This window comes from Conger conger, chromosome 18, assembly GCF_963514075.1.
Source record: "Conger conger chromosome 18, fConCon1.1, whole genome shotgun sequence".
In the NCBI taxonomy this organism is placed as follows: Eukaryota; Metazoa; Chordata; class Actinopteri; order Anguilliformes; family Congridae; genus Conger; species Conger conger.
The window spans coordinates 12,529,060-12,550,625 of record NC_083777.1 but is presented as its reverse complement, the minus strand read 5'-3'; the positions used below and the strand labels follow the sequence as shown (position 1 = coordinate 12,550,625).

The 21,566-nt window shown below is 41.7% G+C and overlaps 1 protein-coding gene across 4 annotated transcripts in view; it reads left to right on the top strand.

Annotated features, from left to right (window-relative positions):
- LOC133118257 (E3 ubiquitin-protein ligase NEURL1-like) overlaps positions 1–21,566 on the top strand; it is a 70,882-nt gene that overhangs the window by 26,736 nt on the left and 22,580 nt on the right. For all 4 annotated transcript variants that reach the window (XM_061228094.1, XM_061228098.1, XM_061228097.1 and 1 more), the window contains exons 2-3: positions 3,500–3,747; positions 5,204–5,525. In XM_061228094.1, coding sequence (XP_061084078.1) covers positions 3,500–3,747; positions 5,204–5,525 — 570 coding nt within the window. The remainder of the gene's footprint in view (positions 1–3,499; positions 3,748–5,203; positions 5,526–21,566) is intronic.

The window sequence follows — 21,566 nt, the reverse complement described above, 5'->3', positions numbered from 1 at the left end:
ACAGTGATCAGGAGGAAGGGTCACAGACACAAACAGTGGATTTGTCACAGTAATCAGTAGGAAGGGTCACAGACACAAACAGTAAATGTCACAGTGATCAGTAGGAAGCGTCACAGACACACACAGTAAATGTCACAGTGATCAGTAGGAAGGGTCACAGACACACACAGTGGATTTGTCACAACGGCTGCTGGGCATCTTGGTGTAGGCTGTCAGGATAAAAGATTTAAATAGAAAAATTATTTAATTACATTTTTAGATATACAGCCTTAAAATCATAATTACATTTTGATGTAGAGGGAAAGTCTTGATAGTGTCCCACTAAGTATGTAAGACTTTCAATTTTGGCTTCATCAGCAAAAGGAAGTAATGACAATTTTATTCCATATTATGATGACTGGCACTAGCCTCTTGAAGGAATTATTTTGTGAATTCTGAATTGTGCCTTTCGTTGATTTGTTGTTGTTTTTAATAGTACATATTAAGGAAACAATTTTGACCTTGTTCTGAAGGCAGATTGTGTCATGGCAGAAGTAATGGTGAAAATGACAGATGACTTGATCTTTGACCAACAAAGGGAGAGCAAAGAGGCCTGGATATAGGTTAACATGAGGTTTACTGTACAAGTCTTCCAAGCGCACAGCTCATAAACATTATCTGGTTTGAGTGAATCGATAAATCACTGTTTTGTGTCCTGTTAAATGACAAACACGGTGTCCTTCTGGAGGGCGACATGGATTTCCAATATTAGCTCCAATTGGGAGGTGTACACATTTCTGCATGAATATCTCCCCTTTGAGAGAGATAAGCTACCTCATCCTACGCATCTACCGAACATTATAGCACTTCACAGATCTGTACCAGACAGATTGTCTGAGCTGCAGGCTCCAAAACTTTGTGGATTGTGCGTGGGCTGTGGGAATCAGAAAAGAGTTGAAGGACTTTCTCAAGAATAGCATTGACAGAGCTTCCAGGACCATTAGACAGGCAAGAGTTTGGTTCCAATTTTCTTCATTAATTGCGATGATTCTTCAGCCAAAACAGGGTTTTTTTTTGCACTTCAGAAAATGTGCCACAGAAGTAGAAGTTGTGTCCTTCAGGTGGAGTAATGAAAGAAAACGGGAGCGGGAAGGTAAAAACACAAGGTCAGACTAACTAAATGGTAGGCTTGTTGATTCAGTGGCACCAGTTGCTTGGGGGCTCTCTGTCTTATCGCTGTTTTTAAGTCAGGTATGAAAAGCAGACTGTCATGCTTTGTTATGAAATACGCACTACCAACCCAGCAATGAATACAATAAGTGATGACTTTGGTGGATGCACCACCCACCCTGTCACTATGACAACTTTGGTCTAAACTGTGAGCCAGTATTTTGAAAGATTAGAATGTACAGAACCGTGACAAAAATACATATTTTCAGCTGTCATGTTGTGTGTTCTGCGAGGCTCAGTGGACAACGCGGTGAAGGGTGCTTTGAATTCCAATCAGATTTCCTTTCTCTTAAGACGTTGAGCACCTCGAGGATTGGCTGTGTGAAAAGGCTTGTTGTTTTTTCGCACACCTGCTCACGCTCCATTCATAAAGCGGCCATTCATGCTGTCTCCTTGCAATTAGTTAAGCATGAACTGCATCCAATGGTTTTGGGTTTCTAATATCATTGCTGCCGGTTGGCCCCCCAAAGCCTGGCTGTCATGGCTTTGAAGTAGCAACTGTTTAGCCAGAGGAATACTCATATTTTTACATTTAACCTTATATGAAATGTGAATGTGAGTATTAAAATGTTTGAGTGCAGGCTTATGTAATTTTGATGTTTGTATTAAATTAATTGCAATACACAGATTTACACATTGACACAATTTTTAAGGGATAAGATTCGGTTGTGTGAAAGCTATGTATATTACATCAATCATGTTGTTTATTACCCTATATTCTTGTCATACATTTTTATAGCTAAGTTGAACTTGTTGAACATACTTTTCCACTGCTAACTGTTAATCTAGTTGACTTCATTTGCTTCAACTTTGAGTTTCAACTCCCATCCAAAGCGGATGTGTTTTGTGACATTGATTGCGAAGGCTGAACAACAGTCCAGCTCTCCTTGGATACAACGGCGTGTCCCATCCTTGAACTTCTGCAGTTGGCAGAAGAGCACGCTGTAAGCCTTGATGAGAACTCTTTGGGCCTGCCACTCACTCATGTCCAGTGCCAATTTGGCCTTGTCTCTCAAAACAAAAATACGAAGGGTGTTACAAGAGAAGAGCAATTACTGAAATTACCTAATTCTGCAGGAGTTTCTCACTGCTCCTGACCTCTATGAGAATACCAATATTAGTGTTCACAGGGAAAACCTAAATAATTCCTGGATCCATTTCTTGATGTGCTTTTTGTGAATTTTTGAGTTTTTGCATGAAATTATACAGAATTACAGTTTACATATGAATACAGTGAAAAATACAACAAGACTAAGAACAACATATTGGGGGGTGTGGTGGTGCAGTGGGTAGCACTGTTGCCTCACAACAAGAAGGTCCTGGGTTCGAGCCCCACCCGGTCCTTTCTCTTTGGAGTTTGCATGTTGTCCCCATGTCTGTGTGGAGTTTACATGTTCTCTTTGTGTCTGTTTGGAGTTTTCATGTTCTCCCCGTGTCTGTGTGGAGTTTGCATGTTCTCCCCATGTCTGTGTGGGTTTTCTCCAGGTACTCCGGTCTCCTCTCACAGTCCAAAGACCTGCAGGTTAGGGACTACAGATGAAAATTAGCTGTTGATTAATGTGCGCTGTACCTGGTAAATAAATAAATAAATAAACAACACTGCACCAATAACAACATAATAATAATGCTTTGGAAATAAATTCTTACTTGAAAAAAACGGGCATGAACATGGCACTCTGCTTAGTTTTGTAATTATGTTCAAGCTTCAGCAGGGGCCATTTTATGAACCTAGGATTCTGAATCTGGCAGTATAATTTGTATGTGTTCTTTCTGGAATCTTCTTTGATTGCAGTAAAGTCCTGGGGAGGACAGTTCCATCTGTGACCTTTCGAGGCTTCTGGTGTTATTTATTTTCTAAAATCAGCTGAAGGCTTTTGTCATATGCTTCATATCATTGAAGAAACTAGGGTTAGGGTCAGTTCAATTTCAGTTCAGTCAGTTTAGGAAATGAATCAAAACCCATTCATGTTAAATTGCTCATAGAACATTATGTGCATTTTAAGATAAGTACCTGAATTTAAATGAGAGTTCCAGCCCTGGAAGAAATGCACTATTTTTTTCTGAGAACTGATTGGATTAGTTCTGTGTTGGCAAGTTCACCGTGTTAGCATTGTGGCTTCATGCTAAGTTTAAAGCAAGCAAATTAAATGTAGTATTTTTGGGGAAATCAGCTTACATTGTCATTCTTGTATCCTGCCTCGAACCTTCAGAAGAAGTCAGACTCCGTTCTGTCACATGACGCTGAAGAAAGCGGTACCATGGTAACACCGCTGCTCTGCATTTCTCTTAGATACTCTGGGTGGTCCGTTTCCCGTTTCCTCACACCGATGTCACCACAAGCCCAAACGCTGCCTCTCCAGCCTGCCGTGTTCTGGCTCTGCCCTCCCGGCCAGCCCCCTGCTCTTCCACCCCAACGCCAAGGGCTCCCAGATCGTCATGGACCTGTCCCAGAGGGCCGTCAAGAGGCAGTCCAGCTTCTGCAATGCCATCACCTTCAGCAACCGCCCCGTGGCTCCCTACGAGCAGGTCAAGCTCAAGGTACCTCAGGGAGGGGGCATAAATGGAAACTGGCAAAGGTCACTGTGTGGAATAGCTTACCAGGACAGGTAGTGGAGGCAGAAACACTGGGTGTTTTCAAGACCAAGCTTGATATGGTGCTAGATACTATTTTACATTACATTACATGTCATTTGGCTGACACTTTTATCCAAAGTGACTTACAGTTGATTAGACTAAGCAGGAGATAATCCTCCCCGGGAGCAATGCAGGGTTATGGGTCTTGCTCAAGGGCTGTGCAGATCTTATTGTGGCTACACCAGGGATCGAACTTAGGGACCGACCTTGCGGGTCCCAGTAATGTACCTTACCCACTGCGCTACAGGCTGCTTTTAGGCAAACTAAGCGGTAGGTACACTAGTGGGCAGAAAAGGTGAGCATCGCAGGGCTGACTGGCTTGTTCTCGCCATTATGTTGTGTAAGGATGTCGGTCTCAACCCCCCCTCTCACTGGCATGTAAATGCTGCCTGCTTTGCTTTTCCCCGCCGTGCGCGGTCTTGTTCATGTGTGGGCCGCAGGAGAGTTGCGAGTTTCCACTGCTGATAGGGATGGAGCCGCGCCCGCACTGCCACACGCATGCCTTCCCAGCTGCCACGGCTGGTTTGCCAATGTTGTTTCCGTGGTTTGCTGGAGATAAGGCTGCAAAAATAGCAGCTACTACTCCGGGGGGTTTTCTGTTTGTGCCTTTGGCACCCAGGAAGCACCTTTGTGCTGTTGCTGCTTGTAGTTAGCAATGCAAATGCACTTCATAGCTATAATAAACTACTGTTTGAGGCACAGTAACATTTTTACAAGTTTTATAGTTTTGGACGAGGCTGCTGCATTCTGCAGCAAACCCTTGCCTCGCTCAGCCCAGCTCATTGATGTAATAATAATAATTTGTCATTTAGCTGACACTTTTATCCAAAAGCAACTTACAGTTGATTAGTGTAAGCAGGGGGCACAGCCCCCTGGAGCAATGTGGGGTTAAAAGACTTGCTGAAGGGCCCCACAGCTGTGGGGATCTTATCATGGCTACACCGGGGCTTGTGCCACCAACCTTTCAGGCTTCAGTCATGTATCTTAGCCACTAGGGGGACAGGCAGTAAGAGCAGTCATCTGGCAGTCGGAGGGTTGCCGGTTCGATCCCCTGCCCGGGCTGTGTCGAAGTGTCCCTGAGCAAGACACCTAACCCCTAAATTCTCCTGACAAGCTAGTCGGCGCCTTGCATGGCAGCCAATCGCCGTCGGTGTGTGAGTGTGGTGAATGAGAAGCATCAATTGTACAGCACTTTGGATAAAGGCGCTATATAAATGCAAATCATTTACCATTCATTTACTAGGCTTCAGGCGGTGATGTGAAGTGTTTAAAGGTCCCATTATCACAGTGGAATGTAGTCTTTCTGTCAGGAAGCAGTATGTATGGCCCACAGGCCCGTGAGCCTCTTCTGCTTCCACAGATCACCAAGAAGCAGTCATGCTGGAGCGGAGCCCTAAGGCTGGGCTTCACCACCAAGGACCCATCCCGCATCAACCCTGACAGCCTGCCCAAATATGCCTGCCCCGACCTGGTGTCCCAGAACGGCTTCTGGGGCAAGGCCCTGCCCGAGGAACTGGCCAATGAGGGGAGCGTCATCGCCTTCTGGGTGGACAAGAAGGGCCGCGTCTTCTACCGCGTCAACGACTCGGGCCCCATGCTGTTCTTCAGCGGGGTCCACACCGCCGGGCCCCTGTGGGCCATGATCGACGTCTACGGCCTGACCAGGGCGGTGCTCCTGCTTGGTGAGTCCCAGGGTTTTGGGGGGTCGTCTTGCTGGCAGTTCCGTTGTTCAGACCTGCCTTCCTTCCCTTTTCTTTTTCAATCCATTCAAGGCCCACATGCAGACACGAATACAAGCAAGCTAATTCTTATTATCCTGGAGCTTTGTGATTTGTGATTTGCTATTTTTCAGAGAGGTTTGTTAAAATAATTTCCCTGTGGGACGTATGTTTTTGCATAATTATCTGATGACGTTGCTAAATGTCAACACAAAGAGCTGACCACAGGCGGCGGAGGGGGAATTGGGCTCTGGGGGCGGGGTTGGGGCACAAAACCTACGTCACTGCTCTTTGGGAACATTTTGTGGCCGTTTTAGATTCTAAAACCAGGGTGAGAACTCTGATGCGTGTGGGCCTTTTAAATTTGTGCCGAGTCATTGTCTCCCAGGTGACTGCATTCTCTTTGGGGAAAAATGAGTTCAGATTTAGAGAAAAGAAAAGCATTTCCGGCTCTTTCTTTTTGGTATCTCGATTAAATCTTTCGCGATGGCTTATTCGAAATGTGTGAACAGGTTTAGATTGGGTCGTTTCAGTTTCCATTGGCTATTATATTTTCCACCACACACCAGCATGTTCCTGTGGGAAAAGATTAGAAAAACAGAGATTAGGCCTGGAATGGGAGAGCAGATGTCGGAATGGGAGAAATGACACCTCAGAAGGAATTGTTGGAAGTGGGTCTCGGGGAAATGCCCTGAATATCCGAGCGGCCTGTTTTCAGGGTTTTGCCGCAGATAATTGAGCATAATGGAGCAGCATATTTCCTTTGCAGTCTTAGCCTGAATCCAGATTGCACTACATAACATGAGCATGAAAATGCTCATTTGAATTCTTACAGGCTGCACTGGGTTTCATTAGATCCGTGTTTTGTGCACGGTGTCGTTTAATCAAATTGAGTTGCAATGGCTTTGCTGATTTATGTAGGATGAGCTGGCACAAAGGTTAACATAACACAAGTTATTATACAAGAATTGCCTTAAAATACCTCAATGAACTGTTAACAAGTCACAGAGTTACTGTGAAATTAAACCTTCTTTTTCTTTTTTCAATGGTCCATTTTTTTTCTGTAACCTGTTCTGCTGCATATGATGTGTCAAATCTTACACGTTTACTAATAAACTAATAAAACAACAGCAGTGAAGCTTTCCTAGTGCATCAACAACTGCATCATCTGTGACCTGCATACATTTTGACAGTTTAAAACATCCCGGCAGGACAGGACTGAAATTTCAAACTCGCCACTGAAAACCATTCACCTTCCTCAAAGCTAGCAAGCAGTTCTGTTCAAATGTATTTGTCGGAAAAATACCAAAAGTAGACGGTACGCTTTTTATTGTCATTGTTGTTGTTGTATTTGTTCTTTGTACCATGATATTTCAAAATGACGTCCGTATCATATGAGCTGTTGATGACGTATTTAGCATCCACACGGTGAAATTTGGGAAGAATCTGTCCTCTCTCTCTCTCTCTCTCTCTCTCTCTCTCTCTCTCTCTCTCTCTCTCTCTCTCTCTCTCTCTCTCTCTCTCTCTCTCTCTCTCTCTCTCTCTCTCTCTCTCTCTCTCTCTCTCTCTCTCTCTCTCTCTCTCTCTCGAGGGAAACGGTGCTGTCATCGCTTTGTGTAAAAATAGACCGGGGTCACATATTCGGCAGATAGGGCCGTTTAACCTCATTTCAAGCTGTGCCAATCGACAGCAGCCCCTCTCCTATCTGTGTGGGATAGTTTGTGTCCAGCGGCAGTCCGCCGCTATCTGGAGTCTCCCCACCCTGGCAGGCGGTTGTGATGACACGCATTGCTAAGCTCTTATTCCTCGACAGACTCGGAGAGTCATGAGCGCATTAAAGCGGCGAGGCTACAGCAGCGCTTTGTCCCCTTTGCTGAACCGTGCCGCAAAGCAAGGACAGCCTCGTGAAACTGGAAAGATAAGCAATTACCGTCATTTGCGCCGGTCGCCGGCGGTGACATTTCTTCGACGGTGCGTTTAGACGGAGTGGACAGGCCGGCTGGCCTGAGCCGCGGTCCACTCCAGGCGTACTCGACCTTTGACCCCCCTACACGGTCCAGCTTTAAATGGCCTTTCAGACCCAATTTATGGAGTCCTTATAGAGTTGCCACCCCATTCTCCATGACTCTGAGTCAGGAGTACAGCTGACTGGCAGCTTGTTCAGACTAGTCCGGCGTAGCTTCCAGTGCTACCCATCTATACAATGGTACATTCATACATTTTGGCATTTGCAGTAGCAGACACTTTCATAGATTTCAGCTCCTGAAGAATCAGTGTATTCTGGGTTTGTAAGATTTGATATTTAACTTCCTGAAAAGTGTCTTGGATGACAAAAACATATTGTAGTGAAAATATTTCCAGTATATATATATGTAATTTAATTTTAACTGAATGTCTCTTAAATTAAGATAAATACTGTACAAAGCTCAGAGAAATGTAATGTCCTCATTTGGGGATGCAGGGTCGCAGGAGGCCATAAACTAGAGAGCTAAAATAACTCATTTGTGCTTTCAACCATCTGAAAACATTCTCTTGACTGCACCTCTAGATTTATGTGCCTAGACATGCTATATACGGATGTTTCATAAATATTAATACATTTTCTCTGACCCTGGAAATTGAAAAGTGAAAAGATAAAATACAGGCTGTACGTGTGTGTGCGTGCATGCATGCGTGTTTATTTCTAAACACAACAGATGAGTGAGTGACTTAAAGTGCAGGGAACAGCATCTGTGTTAGTTAGTTTCCACTGGCGAGTCCCTATATATTCCTCGGTGGATCCCTGGTGCTCCAGTCATGGAGTCTGGTGACTCACGACACAGCCTGCAGAGAGAGGGGCCATGTCCCTATCAGCTTACCTCCATAGCATGAGAACGTGACCGGCCCAGAGCGTGGTATATCTCCGCTACAGCGTTCCCCTGGCGACCAGCTGTAACTCAAACGCCACTTAGACACAGAAATATCTCAGGTCACCGGGAAGCCAGCTCTCGGGAGTCAGCGCACGTGCTTCCAGCTATTCGGCAGGGAAACAGCTCGTTTGTCACGATGCAAACGGTGATTGTGCTTTCCCCAGAATGTGCTAGAAGCTAATGTAACAGTGGTATTGTGGTTAAGAATATAATAATATGGTTAGGAATTAAGATGTTGTTTTAAGCTTTGTAGCCTGCTCTAAAGGCAAAGTTCAGCCTAAATAGTGTCATTCGTTCATTTTCTTTTATCAAGAAATGTATTTTATGGTAAGCTCTTCCGTCAGTTGAAAAAATGTAGAATAATTTCAGTACAAAAATGTATTACTTACTGTGCTCCGAAGCTCTATTAAGTTCCCAGCACAAGGCTGTCACAGTTCTGAATTTAGGTTTAGGTATTGTTAAGTCCTTAAAAAAGATCTATCTCAAGTTTTTATTTATTTTTAGAAGAAGAGAGTGTTCATGTGACATGGGATATGATTACATTTCATCACTCTTACTCATAAGGGGGGTTTGTAGGGAAGTTCCATTGGAAAACAGATGACAAATGTGTAGTCCTGCCTTAAAAAGAGTCATGGAAATCTCTGTATAAAGCAGCTATATGGAGGTAAGTTATTTCAGTCACAGCTGTTGAATAGGAGAAGGGAGACCATTATTGTTACAATAAAAGCATTCATCATATTGAAAGCATCTATTAGGGATTCTAAGACAATAGAAAAACAGAAAATTCAAAGCCTGACAAACACACAATGGCAAAAATATGGATTCATTCAAAACTAACCAAAGAGAATGCAAGTCATCGGTCAGGTGATCGACACCAAATAGGATCCACCAAACCGTCCAGTGGAAGCAGTCCTGTAAGCAGGAAATGAACAAGACCCAGGTACACCCAGGATGTGGTATCTTACACATCTGTATGAAGACCAACAAATAGATTTAAAAAAGAATGTACTGTGCTGTAAAAATGTACTCTCAGAAATAAAGGTATTAAAAGTGCCTTAAAAAGGTACAAATGCTTGTCGCTGGGGTATCGGTACACAAAATGTGATCTTTGAAGAACAAAAATGCACCTCCACTGTCATTTTATTTCGTAGAGTGTCACCACATATCGTTTTTTCCTCTCAGTGCAGGCCATTGCTTGCGGCCACACTTCTTCCTTTCTGAACTGGCTTCAGTTAAAACATTGGAAACGGGAATACACGTTACTGTATGTTGACCCAGTTTCTTCAAAGAGTAACATATTGTGACTGCATCGCATAAATGTCACATATATTTACGATGCTGTTTGTATGTGTTGTCAGGGCCGTTGTATTTTTAGTGAATGCTCTCTAAGCCATGTCAGCACAGGGAAATAGCCACTTTGGTAGGGTCGTGTGGCAGAGCAACCTCTGCCAGGATCTGTCTTTCAATGGATAACAGTTATTTGAAATATTTATTTTCTTTATTATACCCTGAGAACCAAATCAAATAAACACTGTTTGTTATAGGCACTATTAAACTGATTTTATTAAGTTTTAGAGAGTTTTAAATTAAAATTGTTATGCATTTCATTTCTCCAATGTTGCTTTCATAAGGTGTGTGCTTATTTTGGGATTCTTTCCACATTTTTGGATTCGTTTTTTTTACGGCATATTGAAATTCCAGTTGATTGGAGGGTTATTAGATTATTAGAGGGTTATTACCTCCGGGTGTGGGGATTGGCTCTTAATTGATCATTGAGAGCAATCAGGGTGTGATATCGGCCTGCCTTTTGGGCTTACAAGATGCAGTAACTGCCACACTGGTTTGATTTCTGATTCTACCTTCTTTCATGCTAGTCCTTATGGCAGCAAGCCATTTTGAGCTATATGTGATCCTTTAGGGTTTCTTTTGATAATTCTTTGATTTCATTTGCTAACCAATTCCGGATGTAGTCGAGGGTTATATAGCCCAGATAAATTGTGAAACAACACTCACTGGATGGGTCGCCTGTGTCAGGCCTAGTAGTGCCATTAATTTTAAAACCTCTTGTTGACGGCCTTTCCCTGCAGGGTTTAATTGTTAATGTGTTTGTGTTTATTTACTGCTAGCGTAAGCGCGGAAACCCCAGTGTACAACATTCTTTGAATTTATTTTTGGGGGAATTAAAAAAAGGAAATATTTAAGTCTCTTTATAAATTGAAGGTGCATTTAATTTAATAGTAGGCGTGGGATGCTACATCAACTCACAATACAATACACAATATTGGTTTCACGATACGATGTGGTCACGATATTAAAAATTAAGTTCAGATTCATAATTGAATAAGATTAGTTGTTTATTCCTGAGGCAAAAAATGTACCTCCCATGATGGGCTGATGAAGTAAACTTTCAGACTTCAGTCATACTTTGTGTAAACATTGTCCTCCTGGTGCATTTTTTGCCTCTGGATTAAAGGAGTAATCTTGTTTAATTCGGCATTGTCTTCATCTGAACTTCATTTCAAACACTTGATATGTGGTCCAAGCCCGCTTTCACTCACGGCTATGTCCATATTCCCTGCGTTGCCGGTAACAGCAGTGGCATGACACAGCTTTTCCAGGTTCCATTCCATTTGTATGTTATTTGAAGTGTACTTTATTCTCCTCAGTAGGTCTTCCCTGCTTTCCTTTATTTTATGTGGGTACTGGTCCATCTGAAGTTTGGGATAACAGTACTGCCGCAGTGATCGAGAAAAGAATATCAATGCGGGACAGAGTTGCTGTATCATACTGTACCTACATTTATGAAAGTAATTTTTTTTCCCATTTCTGAATTAAAATGAAAAATACCTTATCCTGCGGATTGATGTGCGTGAGAACAATCGAGAAAGAAGTGATTGCACAAGGTCTTCACATTATTGTTTAAAACCAGACTATTGATTTTTATCCAGAGACATCCGCTAACTCCCTTCGTGTGGACTGCAATTGAGACTTGACCTCCGCTTACTGTAAACACATCAGAGGTGCTTTCTGTCCAATAGTATCAGTATATGCTGCTTCAGCACTGTGCCACAACAAATATATCAACATTTTACAACAGCAACGGATTGTTTACTTGTGCTAGGCTAAGGACTCTGTCTAAATTGTTATGGTGTTATTTAAGGAAGCACTCTGTACTGTTTGTCTTTGCTGTTTGCTGTAGTTAAAGCCTGGCCCTCTTTTGCTGACAGGACTCTTTTGTTCGTCGTTAATAGAAAATGTGTTTCCTGTCCTCAGCACTTCTTCCTGTTTGAACGATGTTGTGTGTCGCTTGGCCGTTATCTTAAAGATATCACTTGCTGTTCCGGTTTTGGTTCGGCTGGCAGGGTAGCCTTGTGGTAGGTTGACTTGCAACTGTAGATATTCCTTCATAGATCCCCATGGGGGAAATTTGTGAAGAGTTGTAGAGGTGCTGGTTCAAGGCCCCTGGCAGGCACCTGGGGATGCTGGAGAGATGATGTTAGGTTGCTGAATGCAGAAGGAAGAACTCTGCCTTTGGGCCCTTGAGCAAGGCCCATAACCCCTTTGCGCAGATCGCAAATCTGGCAGGCCTTACACATTTTTGCAGTGTTCTACTTTGAGGCTTTATGACTCGAGAGATGAGCATCACAGAGACTTGAGAAATGGCTTACATGACGCATTTACAATGCCAATATTTTCATTATTTAGATATAAAGTGCTACAGATACAATACACAAAAAAGAAAGGTAGGAGCTAAAGCTATACATTTCCTGAATTATACACTCCTTGACCACAAGTGTGCAAAATGTGAGGGTGATAGATAGAACTACTAAAGATCTATGAAGCAAAATGTGAGCAATGTACCCTGATGTCCCTTTGTGTCCCCAAATCTATCCAAATGGATAAATTGTGCATTGTGGAACATCATAAAATAAACATATTTCTGTTTTGACTCATGATACTTCTGCATCATTTCCCAGTGGGAATGACTATATTTTCAACCGCATAGGGTCTTAAAAGAAACCTACCCAAAACCTCCCCAAACAAGAAGAGAATGTTTTTTGTCCTATATAAAACATTTATATTTGTCCACCAGAGCCCCGTTAGCAAGCACACTTAGTCATCACAAGAAGTATGAACAAAAAAAATGCCATAAGCTCAAATGCTAGCTAAACATTCAAGCTAAACAGTAGCCCAAGTCAGCGAATGAATCCTCCAAACAAATACTCTAACATACATGTAAGTGGTAAGGCAAAGTGGAAAAAATAAAGTAGCTAACTTGGCTGGCTAGCTATAACATTGAAATAGTGCAAACAATAGCTATTAGCTAATAACTAGTAAATACTTACAGTCTGTCAAATCCAGTGCTTTCCTCTTGCTTCTCTTTTCTGATTCACTGTCCAAATTCATATTAGCTAGGGGAGAATGTGCTTTAGCCATTCCGAGACATCCTCAAAAATCAATATTTTATTGCTATAGAAGACAAGAAACAACAATTACAAACGCTGTGTGCTTTCTTACCAGTCAACAATGCAAAATGTACATGAAAATCTAATTCATATTTACACCAGCTTCCAGAACTTTCTATGGAAGTGCAAATGGGACAAATGATACATTATTGGAAACAAATTTTGGTGGCGAAATATTATCTTGTAAACCCAAAAACTGCTCCAGGGACTTTTCCCTCTCACTCTCCCCACTTGCAACTGTTCTTTCTGGCAATTCTCCCAGGCCATCCTTGGAAAAGCGAAAGCTGTTCTCAATGGGCCTCCCCTGGTTAAATAAAGGATTTTAAAAAGATTCATGGAGGGAGCTGTGGAGAGCAGCTGTGGACACCATCTTGTGGTGGCTTTAGTGCTAATTGTCCTGAACCCTGAGGGATGCACAGAACCACTGGTATGGATCCTCACACTGCAAGGCACACATTAATTTCCCCTTAGTTTTCATCGAAATGTAGCAGGATTAATATCTACTGCACTAGGCTATTAGCTAACAGCCCAACCTTCACGGCAAAAATGGCAAAAATCCAAGTAGCTTTCTCCGGTTTCATTGAGCTGACTGACCATTTTCAAGCACACATTGCTGCCAAAAGAATGTATCAAACTAAATTTTGGGTAAATTGAAACCGTAAAGATGACTGACACTTGGAAATGTAATCAGCAGCCTGAGCCTGGTGGAATTATGTACAGCTGTTTATGATTCTCATCAGATTGACATGTATTTCACACAACAGCGCTAAGTACTGTTGTTGCAGTATGCAAAAGTCTTAAGTGTGGTGTGTTATCTTTACAGAGTAATTGCAAAAGTTAATGTGTTTTTAATAGATATACTTGCTAACCATAATATATAACAGTGAATGTATTTTATAAAAAGTTTCCTGAAAATGACAATTTAAGCGTATAAACAGGAATGCTAGTGCCACATGTTCTTTTGAGAAGCCATTATTCAGAGAAAATGAAATGACAATAAACATAATTTAGGCACAATGAAATTACATGCAATATTTGCAAAGTATTTTTTAGTAAACACATTGTGGAAATGATCTTATGAGTTGCAGAGACGTGCAATTGTGTCAACAAATGATTGTTTTTCGGCTGCATAGATGAATAGATCATTTATAGATTCTACACACTCAAAGCACTTTACAGTGATGGGTTGGGGGGGAAAATCTCCTCAACCACCACCAATGTGTAGCAGTCAGCTGGGTGATGCATGACTGCCATTTTGCAGCAGAACACTCACCACACATCAGCTGAGGTGGAGTGGAAGAGTACAGTGTATTGCCAATTGAATCAGGGGGTGAATAGGTGGCAGGTTGAAAGAATTTTGGGAATTTAGCCAGGACACCAGGGAGCCCCCTAATCTTTGTGGAAAGTATCATAGGATCCTTAATGACCACAGGTCAGGACCTAGGTTTACCATCTCATCTGAAAGACGGCATCTCCTACTGCACAGAGTCCCCATCACTGTGCTGGGGCATTGGGGATAATTTGAACAGATGGAAGATCACCCCCTACTGGCCTGCCAAGACCACTTCCAGCAGCAACTTAGTTTTCCCAGGAGGTCCCCCTCCGAGTATCAACCAAGTCCACACCTGCTTAGCTTCAGCCATCCAGCAGGAGCTGGGTGCCTGATGATGCAAATGTATGAAGGCGTCAGGCATAATGTTGAGTCCTGTCTCCTGGATTGTGCAGACTCTTATTGGAGTGCAGCAAAGAGCAGCACTCTCACTCCACGCTGAGGGCTATAGGTCAGTCAGAAAGGATTTCAGCTTGCTTGTGTGTGATTGATTTGATTGGTTTTCCTGTTCCAGTTCTCATGTAGAAATCAATCTCCTGTTAGTCTGATATTGGGAAAAAGCTCAGTCCTTAGCTGCCCTACAGTGCATCATCAATAAGTCACCACGTTAGGCCGGCCAGGCTGTGAATCTGGGTGAGGTCATGTAACTGGCTGTTCCCGGTGCCTTGAGGCCAGTAATGTAGGTGTGTGGTTCCATAAGTACCTGTCACATCGCTACTCACAACCTATCATAATTGCTGATGCTGCGTAGAGAGAGTGCAGCTGTTTGTTCACTTACCTGCAGAAAACCTACATTTCACTAAAGAACAGCCATCAATGGAAAAAACGGCCTCAGAAATCAGACGTACCTGAGAATGCCTCCTTATGTGCTTAACCCTTTCTGTCCCAAGAGTGCCGTACGTCACTCAACTACCGAAACGACTCAACGAATCAAACTTTTTCAGCAAATCAAAAGAACTGCTTTACTATTTTGTGCCCCATTCTAAATTTTTTCAACCAAAGCCAAAACCCCATGGGATTTTGGTGGATCCACTTCATGGTGACTGAAAGTGTTAACAGGATGAGCCTGAGGATGTTAGTACAGCTTGTTGGAAATGTTTTTAAACATTGTTCTCAATACTTATGGCAGTATTTAAATCAGTATAATTAAATATGATGGTATTTCAATCCGTGACCTCTGATTATGATGAATTAGACCTTGTGGGTAGGGATATTTAAAGGTGTACTTTATAATCAGCAGGATTACTCGTATCTTGTCAGGGTATCTTGGAAGAGTGACTATTTTGCTATTTACTTAAATGCTTAATCTGAAACAGTTTTCTGTTATGTGGGAATATTTCTCTACAGTAGCTCACATATCGAATGAATGTTAATAAATATGTGAATGTTGTATAGTTTGATATATTTACTGATGCTGTTCAGTGCTGTGACTTTTGCAAAAGGTACACAAGCATTGTAGATTTAGTAAAAAATTTAAAACAACACTAAACTTTGTTTTTACAAATACTTGCAAGTTTTAGGGTTTTCCAATTTTCCAACACAATTAAATTGCATAATTAAATTGGACTATTTGCCCAAATGCAACCCTAAAAACACAAGTTAATTTTGGTAATTGCAGAAGCTGGCAAACCATGTTTGTGGAAGAACGTAAGTAACAATTGTGTAAGTCGAATTTAAGGATTCAAACGGTGATTGAGTCCAGGCCGTTGTTCTGTGGGTACATTTTATCGCTTTGAATCCAGCTCATCAACCACCACACCACACTCCCACCCATGATTACACCACTGCGGTTTTTAGTGCTATTCACACATTTGCGCCATATTTTCCATCTTTTTTGGAGGTTTGTGGTTCATTCCGTTCATCAAGTAGTTGGGTTAAGGACAAAAAGTCCAGCCCTTTGTTTACTGATGATTTATGAGTTCAAACCTGATGCAAATTTGCATGTGTTATTTTACTTTAACCAACGGTTCACCAATAGTGAAAAACAATAGAATTCATAACTGAAACTATAAATTTAAAAAAGTAATCTCTTTCAATAGCCTGTTATGATTCTTATTTGGAATAATTAAGGACAAGGAGATCGCCTCAAAATAAATATTCATATTAATAATGACATTTTTGTGTAACGGGGTTCTTTTTTGGTGTGTTTCGCAGTGAAAATAAACAGTCCTGACCATGAAAATGAACCGTGACAGCTTTATGGATGAGGGACAGAGAGGGCTGAGGTGGTATTTCCTGAGTGGCTTTTGAAAACGCGTCAATGCAATCACTATCACTGACAACGTGTCATACGGTTGGTGGAGCAGTCAGTTAGAAGCTCATAGAATGTGTCATTTCAGACCAGGGCTGAACTAAAAGGTGTCAGCGCTGATATAAAACCATCTGTAATCGACGCGGTCTTGGCCGGAGCCCGCTTGAGCTGTGTGATCTGAAATGAATTTATTACAGCTTATTCAGCATGTGGTACAGGCCTGTTTTTATAAGCATTTCACTTCCAATATGTCATTGCGAATATTTGTTTTGTATCCAAGTTTCATGACTACGTCCAATGATCACATTTCTGTGCTGTGCAAGCTGGAAAGTAAATTTTTATTTGTGTACAGTATAAATTGAAAATCTTTCACATTAAATGAAAATGTTTTGAGTGATTGCAACACAATTGATGTCTTTGTCACACTCGATTGTAAAAACTGAGAACCTTTTTCTCAACTCAGTTGGAGATGTGATCAGTTGGAATGTGGTCCCAGCACAGACCTGTTTTGTTTAGATCTGATTAGTTATTCTTGCCATACACCCACATGGAGTTTTTGAACATGGTTGATTTTAATTCTCTGGAATACAAACATTTTCTCAAGGCTGCAACACCATTGACCACAAAGTTGTAGATACAAATCCAACCGCATTTACCAAACCAATATTCTGAGTTCCAGCAGCAACTTTTTTCTTTGGGCTTATCCCGGGTCTGTCGTACTATTATGATAGAAATGCTAAGTTTTACAAAATGTTTCAAATTTTAACCATGAGCATGCTGAGAAATGAAACACACACCAAATAATGATTTATGGGTAATATAAATACATCCTCTCAAAGTACAGTATCTTATTTCAGTTATCAGACGCTTATCCAGTGCGACAAAAAAATGGAGAACATTAGTGATTCCTGAGAGTATCACCAATAATGGAAATTATTACCAATAAGTCTAAAGATGGTCAAAAAAAACAATGGTAAATGCCACCATACAGGTAAAGCTATGCCAATGCCATTGCTACAACAGAAGGAAATTCACAAAAGTAAACCTATCCAGTTTCTGCAGAGGGTCAAGGGGCCAGTCAGAAGGAGTAGATCTGTGTCAGAAGATGGGATCTCTGCTGCCCGGACTACCATGAGAAGCTGGTTCCTCTAACTTGGCAAATGTGGAGTTCACATACAATGGGCACTTTGAGGAATGCTATTTCCCATCTGCTGAAAACAGCCCAGGTCTGGTTCAGCTTATTTCATATGAGCAAGTGCAATAAATTATTCCGTAGCGTTCACACCAGATTTGCTGAGATGTGTACGATTATATGACTTAAAGTCATCTGGACCGTTAAGCGCTGTACACTTCTGCAGACGTTTGTGTTTTTTCTGTAAATAAAAGAGACCGAGAGAGAGAGTGAAATGAATGGCTATGCTTTGTTAGCTTAGATTGATGAAGGCATCTGATTGGCCTGAAGGCTTGAATTCGCTAAAGTAAACAATTCCAAACTAATGGTCCAAATTAAAGATCCAATGCTTACAAATGAAAGCCCCAAAAATAATACGCCTTGTTGCAGAATGGTATTAATAATGTGCATAGTCCTTTGGTGAAACTCGTTAAATCAATAGAAAACCTCTTATGGAGCTGAACGTGGATAAGGCCTAAGACCTGCTGTATTTTAAACATTTGGCTAATTGGAATATGTGAAAGCCCGCTATTACTCTCCTTAAATAACCAACTGTTTCAACCCTGTTCAACCCTCCAGAAATAATAGAGCACGCGATCATATGATTATTTGGCATTTCAACCTGGATAAAGTGTCAAGGCCAGTTTATGGCCCAGCGACAGATCGTTGGTTTATACTCTGGGTGACTGGAGTGCATTTACATATTTTTGCTGAAGACAATGACCACAGTCTACGTTAGGCGATGATAGACCATTCACAAACGTTCTGCAATTTTAGTCAAGCGACACCCTGACGCTGGACTATAAACTGGCTTTAAGAGATTAAATTCTGATTTTCTTTTTTTTTCCCAGTTTATGGCTAAGATGGAACTCCCCGCTTGCACAATTCATATTCTTTTCCCATCCTGGCATAGAAAAGCAAATGTCAACACTGCTAATTTTGAAAGTCTGAGAACTGAGATAATGGCATAATGGTGTACTGGAATTCAACACACAAGATGTGTATAAAAATGTTTTTGTAGGAGTAATGTATGCATGCTCATGTTGGCAGAGCAATCGCGTAAAATGACCTTGTGATTTAATGTTTAAAATTTTACTTACAGTATGCGCTGTTTTTAGCCATCGGCAGTTTGTTACCAGCGAGTTCAACATGTTTAACTTATTAACAAAAAATGTATCTGTATAGCAGCGTACATCTCTGATTGAATTACTTCAGTGATATCTTGCAGAAACACAATTAGATAATAATTTATATCTTTAAACGTCATAAAGCCAGGATTCAGGGGACCTCAGATCTGTGTATTCCAGATCTTAAGGCACTGGAGAAAAAGCCATAATCACTTTCAGATGGCTGAGAAATGTATTATCAATAGCAAACTCCCCATATGTTCGTTCCATGGGGGGGGTTCCCTTGTCCAAAACAATACAAGGGCGTAATTGAGGAAATGTGTTCGCGGTCAGAGGGAATCACTGGAGAACTCCAAATGTTGCTTTTCATAATCAGCGCTCTGAAATTCTGCTGCATTCTTTGCGTATGGTTCAGTGTAGATGACAGGGCATGTTTATAGAGGCCCGGCTGAGATGTGGAGGCCTGCAGAAGGCTGTAAAGCCGATCCAAAACTAGCAGATGAACTGGAACTCCGGACTCCCCTGCTTTCTGCAAACTCGATTACCAATTTTTTACTTTTTTACTATGTTTATATGGGGCAGGGCAGCTGATAGCCCAGTGGCTAATTTGCTCGACTGGGACACAGAAGGTACGGTTGGTTGTTCAAACCCCGGCGGAACCACAATAAGAGCTGTGCTGTAGGCCCTTGAGCAAGGCCCTTAAACCCGTATTGCTCCAGGGGAGATTGTCCCTTGCTTGGTCAAATCAACTGCAAATCGCTTTGTAGCTAAAATAACTGATGTAATTTGATTTGGGGTGTTTTTCTTTTACTCACATATCTTCCATTTTGAGCACATTGCGTTAAGCTGAAGCGCTATCTAATATGCTTTGGATACCTTGGTGACAGGTCGGTTAACCAGTCCTTAAAAGTATGACATTTTCCTCGGAAGTGAATCAAATTATTTGCTCAGATCTATCTCCAGAAAAAACATATCAGCTTTAGGAACGGGCTTATGTTCTGCAGACGACAGGGAGAGAAACTGCTCTCATGTTCACCGCGTGGTCTGTTTCAAACCAAGTTCAGACTAAAACAGAAGGTTGAATGGCAGGACTCAGATATGTGAGGGGATTTTTGAGGGGAGAAATTCACAAATTACATTACATTATTGGCATTTGGCAGACGCTCTTATCCAGGGCAACGTACAGTTTATTAGACTAAGCAGGAGACAATCCTCCCCTGGTGCAATACAGGGTTAAGGGCCTTGCTCAAGGGCCCAGCGGCTGTGCGGATCTTATTGTGGCTAAACCGGGATTAGAACCACCGACCTTAGGGATCCCAGTCATTTACTTTAAGCACTACGCTACAGGCCGCCCTAAATTACTGACGTGGCAGCCGATAGTTAATTTATTTTTTAAATGGATTACAGGATTTCCAAGTGTCGCATAACCACCCACCCCCAAAACAGCCAACCTCCATCCCTCACTCTAAGTCTGTCAACAATGGAGGACGGAGGCACTCCAAAAAAAGAACACAGACGTGAAGTCTCCTTGCCTTCACCCCCTCCTGACAGATGAGGTCATACAAGGCTTGGATAAAGCTGAACTGCCTCAAGCCAATCACACTGACAGCACCCTCCCTTCCATCTCCAATCAGGAGGTGACCTTGCAGAGGTTGTGCCCCACTGCACTATAGATAGCAAAGCCTCCCCTCCTACTACTTTAGCACATCAAATACACTCATTAAAAACACAGTGACCTTTGTTTCACTTTCACAGATGGTATATGCCTTTCCTTTTTTCATCTTCAAAAGAACCTTTAAAGTAAATATCAGATACTGAGATTTATAGTATTTATCAGGAAGTGATGCGTCTACTGCACGTTTTTTTTCTTTTTCTTTACAATGAAAATGGGAAAATATTTATTCACCAAATAATTTAATGGTGAATGTTAGTGGCGAAGGTGGCCGTATGTTTTTGTTAAAGAGATATTTGTCTTGAAATCTAAATTATAATTTTTTTTCCATTGCATAATATCAAAATGCATATACTGTAAAAGTAATGTTTACAAAATGGTGAAAAAGATAAATGATAAGCACCATGAAGGGTTGAGTTAGGCGTGAATCAAATACAAAGAAAGCTGAGAAATGTACCATTTGGCAAACAGTATTATCAGTCCTGTAAGCTAACAGTGGTCCAAAGTTGGTGCATTTCGCAATGTTCAAATGGATATTCTGGCTGCTTCACACCAAACCCCAACAGCTCTGACATAGCCAACCTTCAATCCTCTATTCAATCCACCAAGCTGCACCGAGAACCATGCAAGATGTGCGCCTTCTTCAGTGTATGTATTCAAATGGCACATTTGTTTACCTCACAAGGGGGGTAGTGCATGGCTTTGCATTTCAACTAGTTTCACCCAATTTTATGAAGGCACACTTCTCAAGTATTATTCAGTGGCAATAAAATGACCTTCTGCCAACAGTATATTAATGAGACGGTGCTTTCTTCCTGGCCCATATGGACAGATTAGCTGTGCGTCATATGGGCAACATAAGGCCTGCACATGTCCCAATCCCCTCTCAGATGTTGAGGACTCGCTCCAGGCACCCGTGTGTGTGAGTGTTTCTTTTTGTTTGTGTGTGTGCATGCGTGATATATACAAATGTACACAACTTCCTTCCTTAACTGCACTGAACTTTTGTGACCTCACTCAACTTTCCTCACCTTTTGTTTTCAAACACATTTTATCATGAAGTTCCTAAAATATGGACA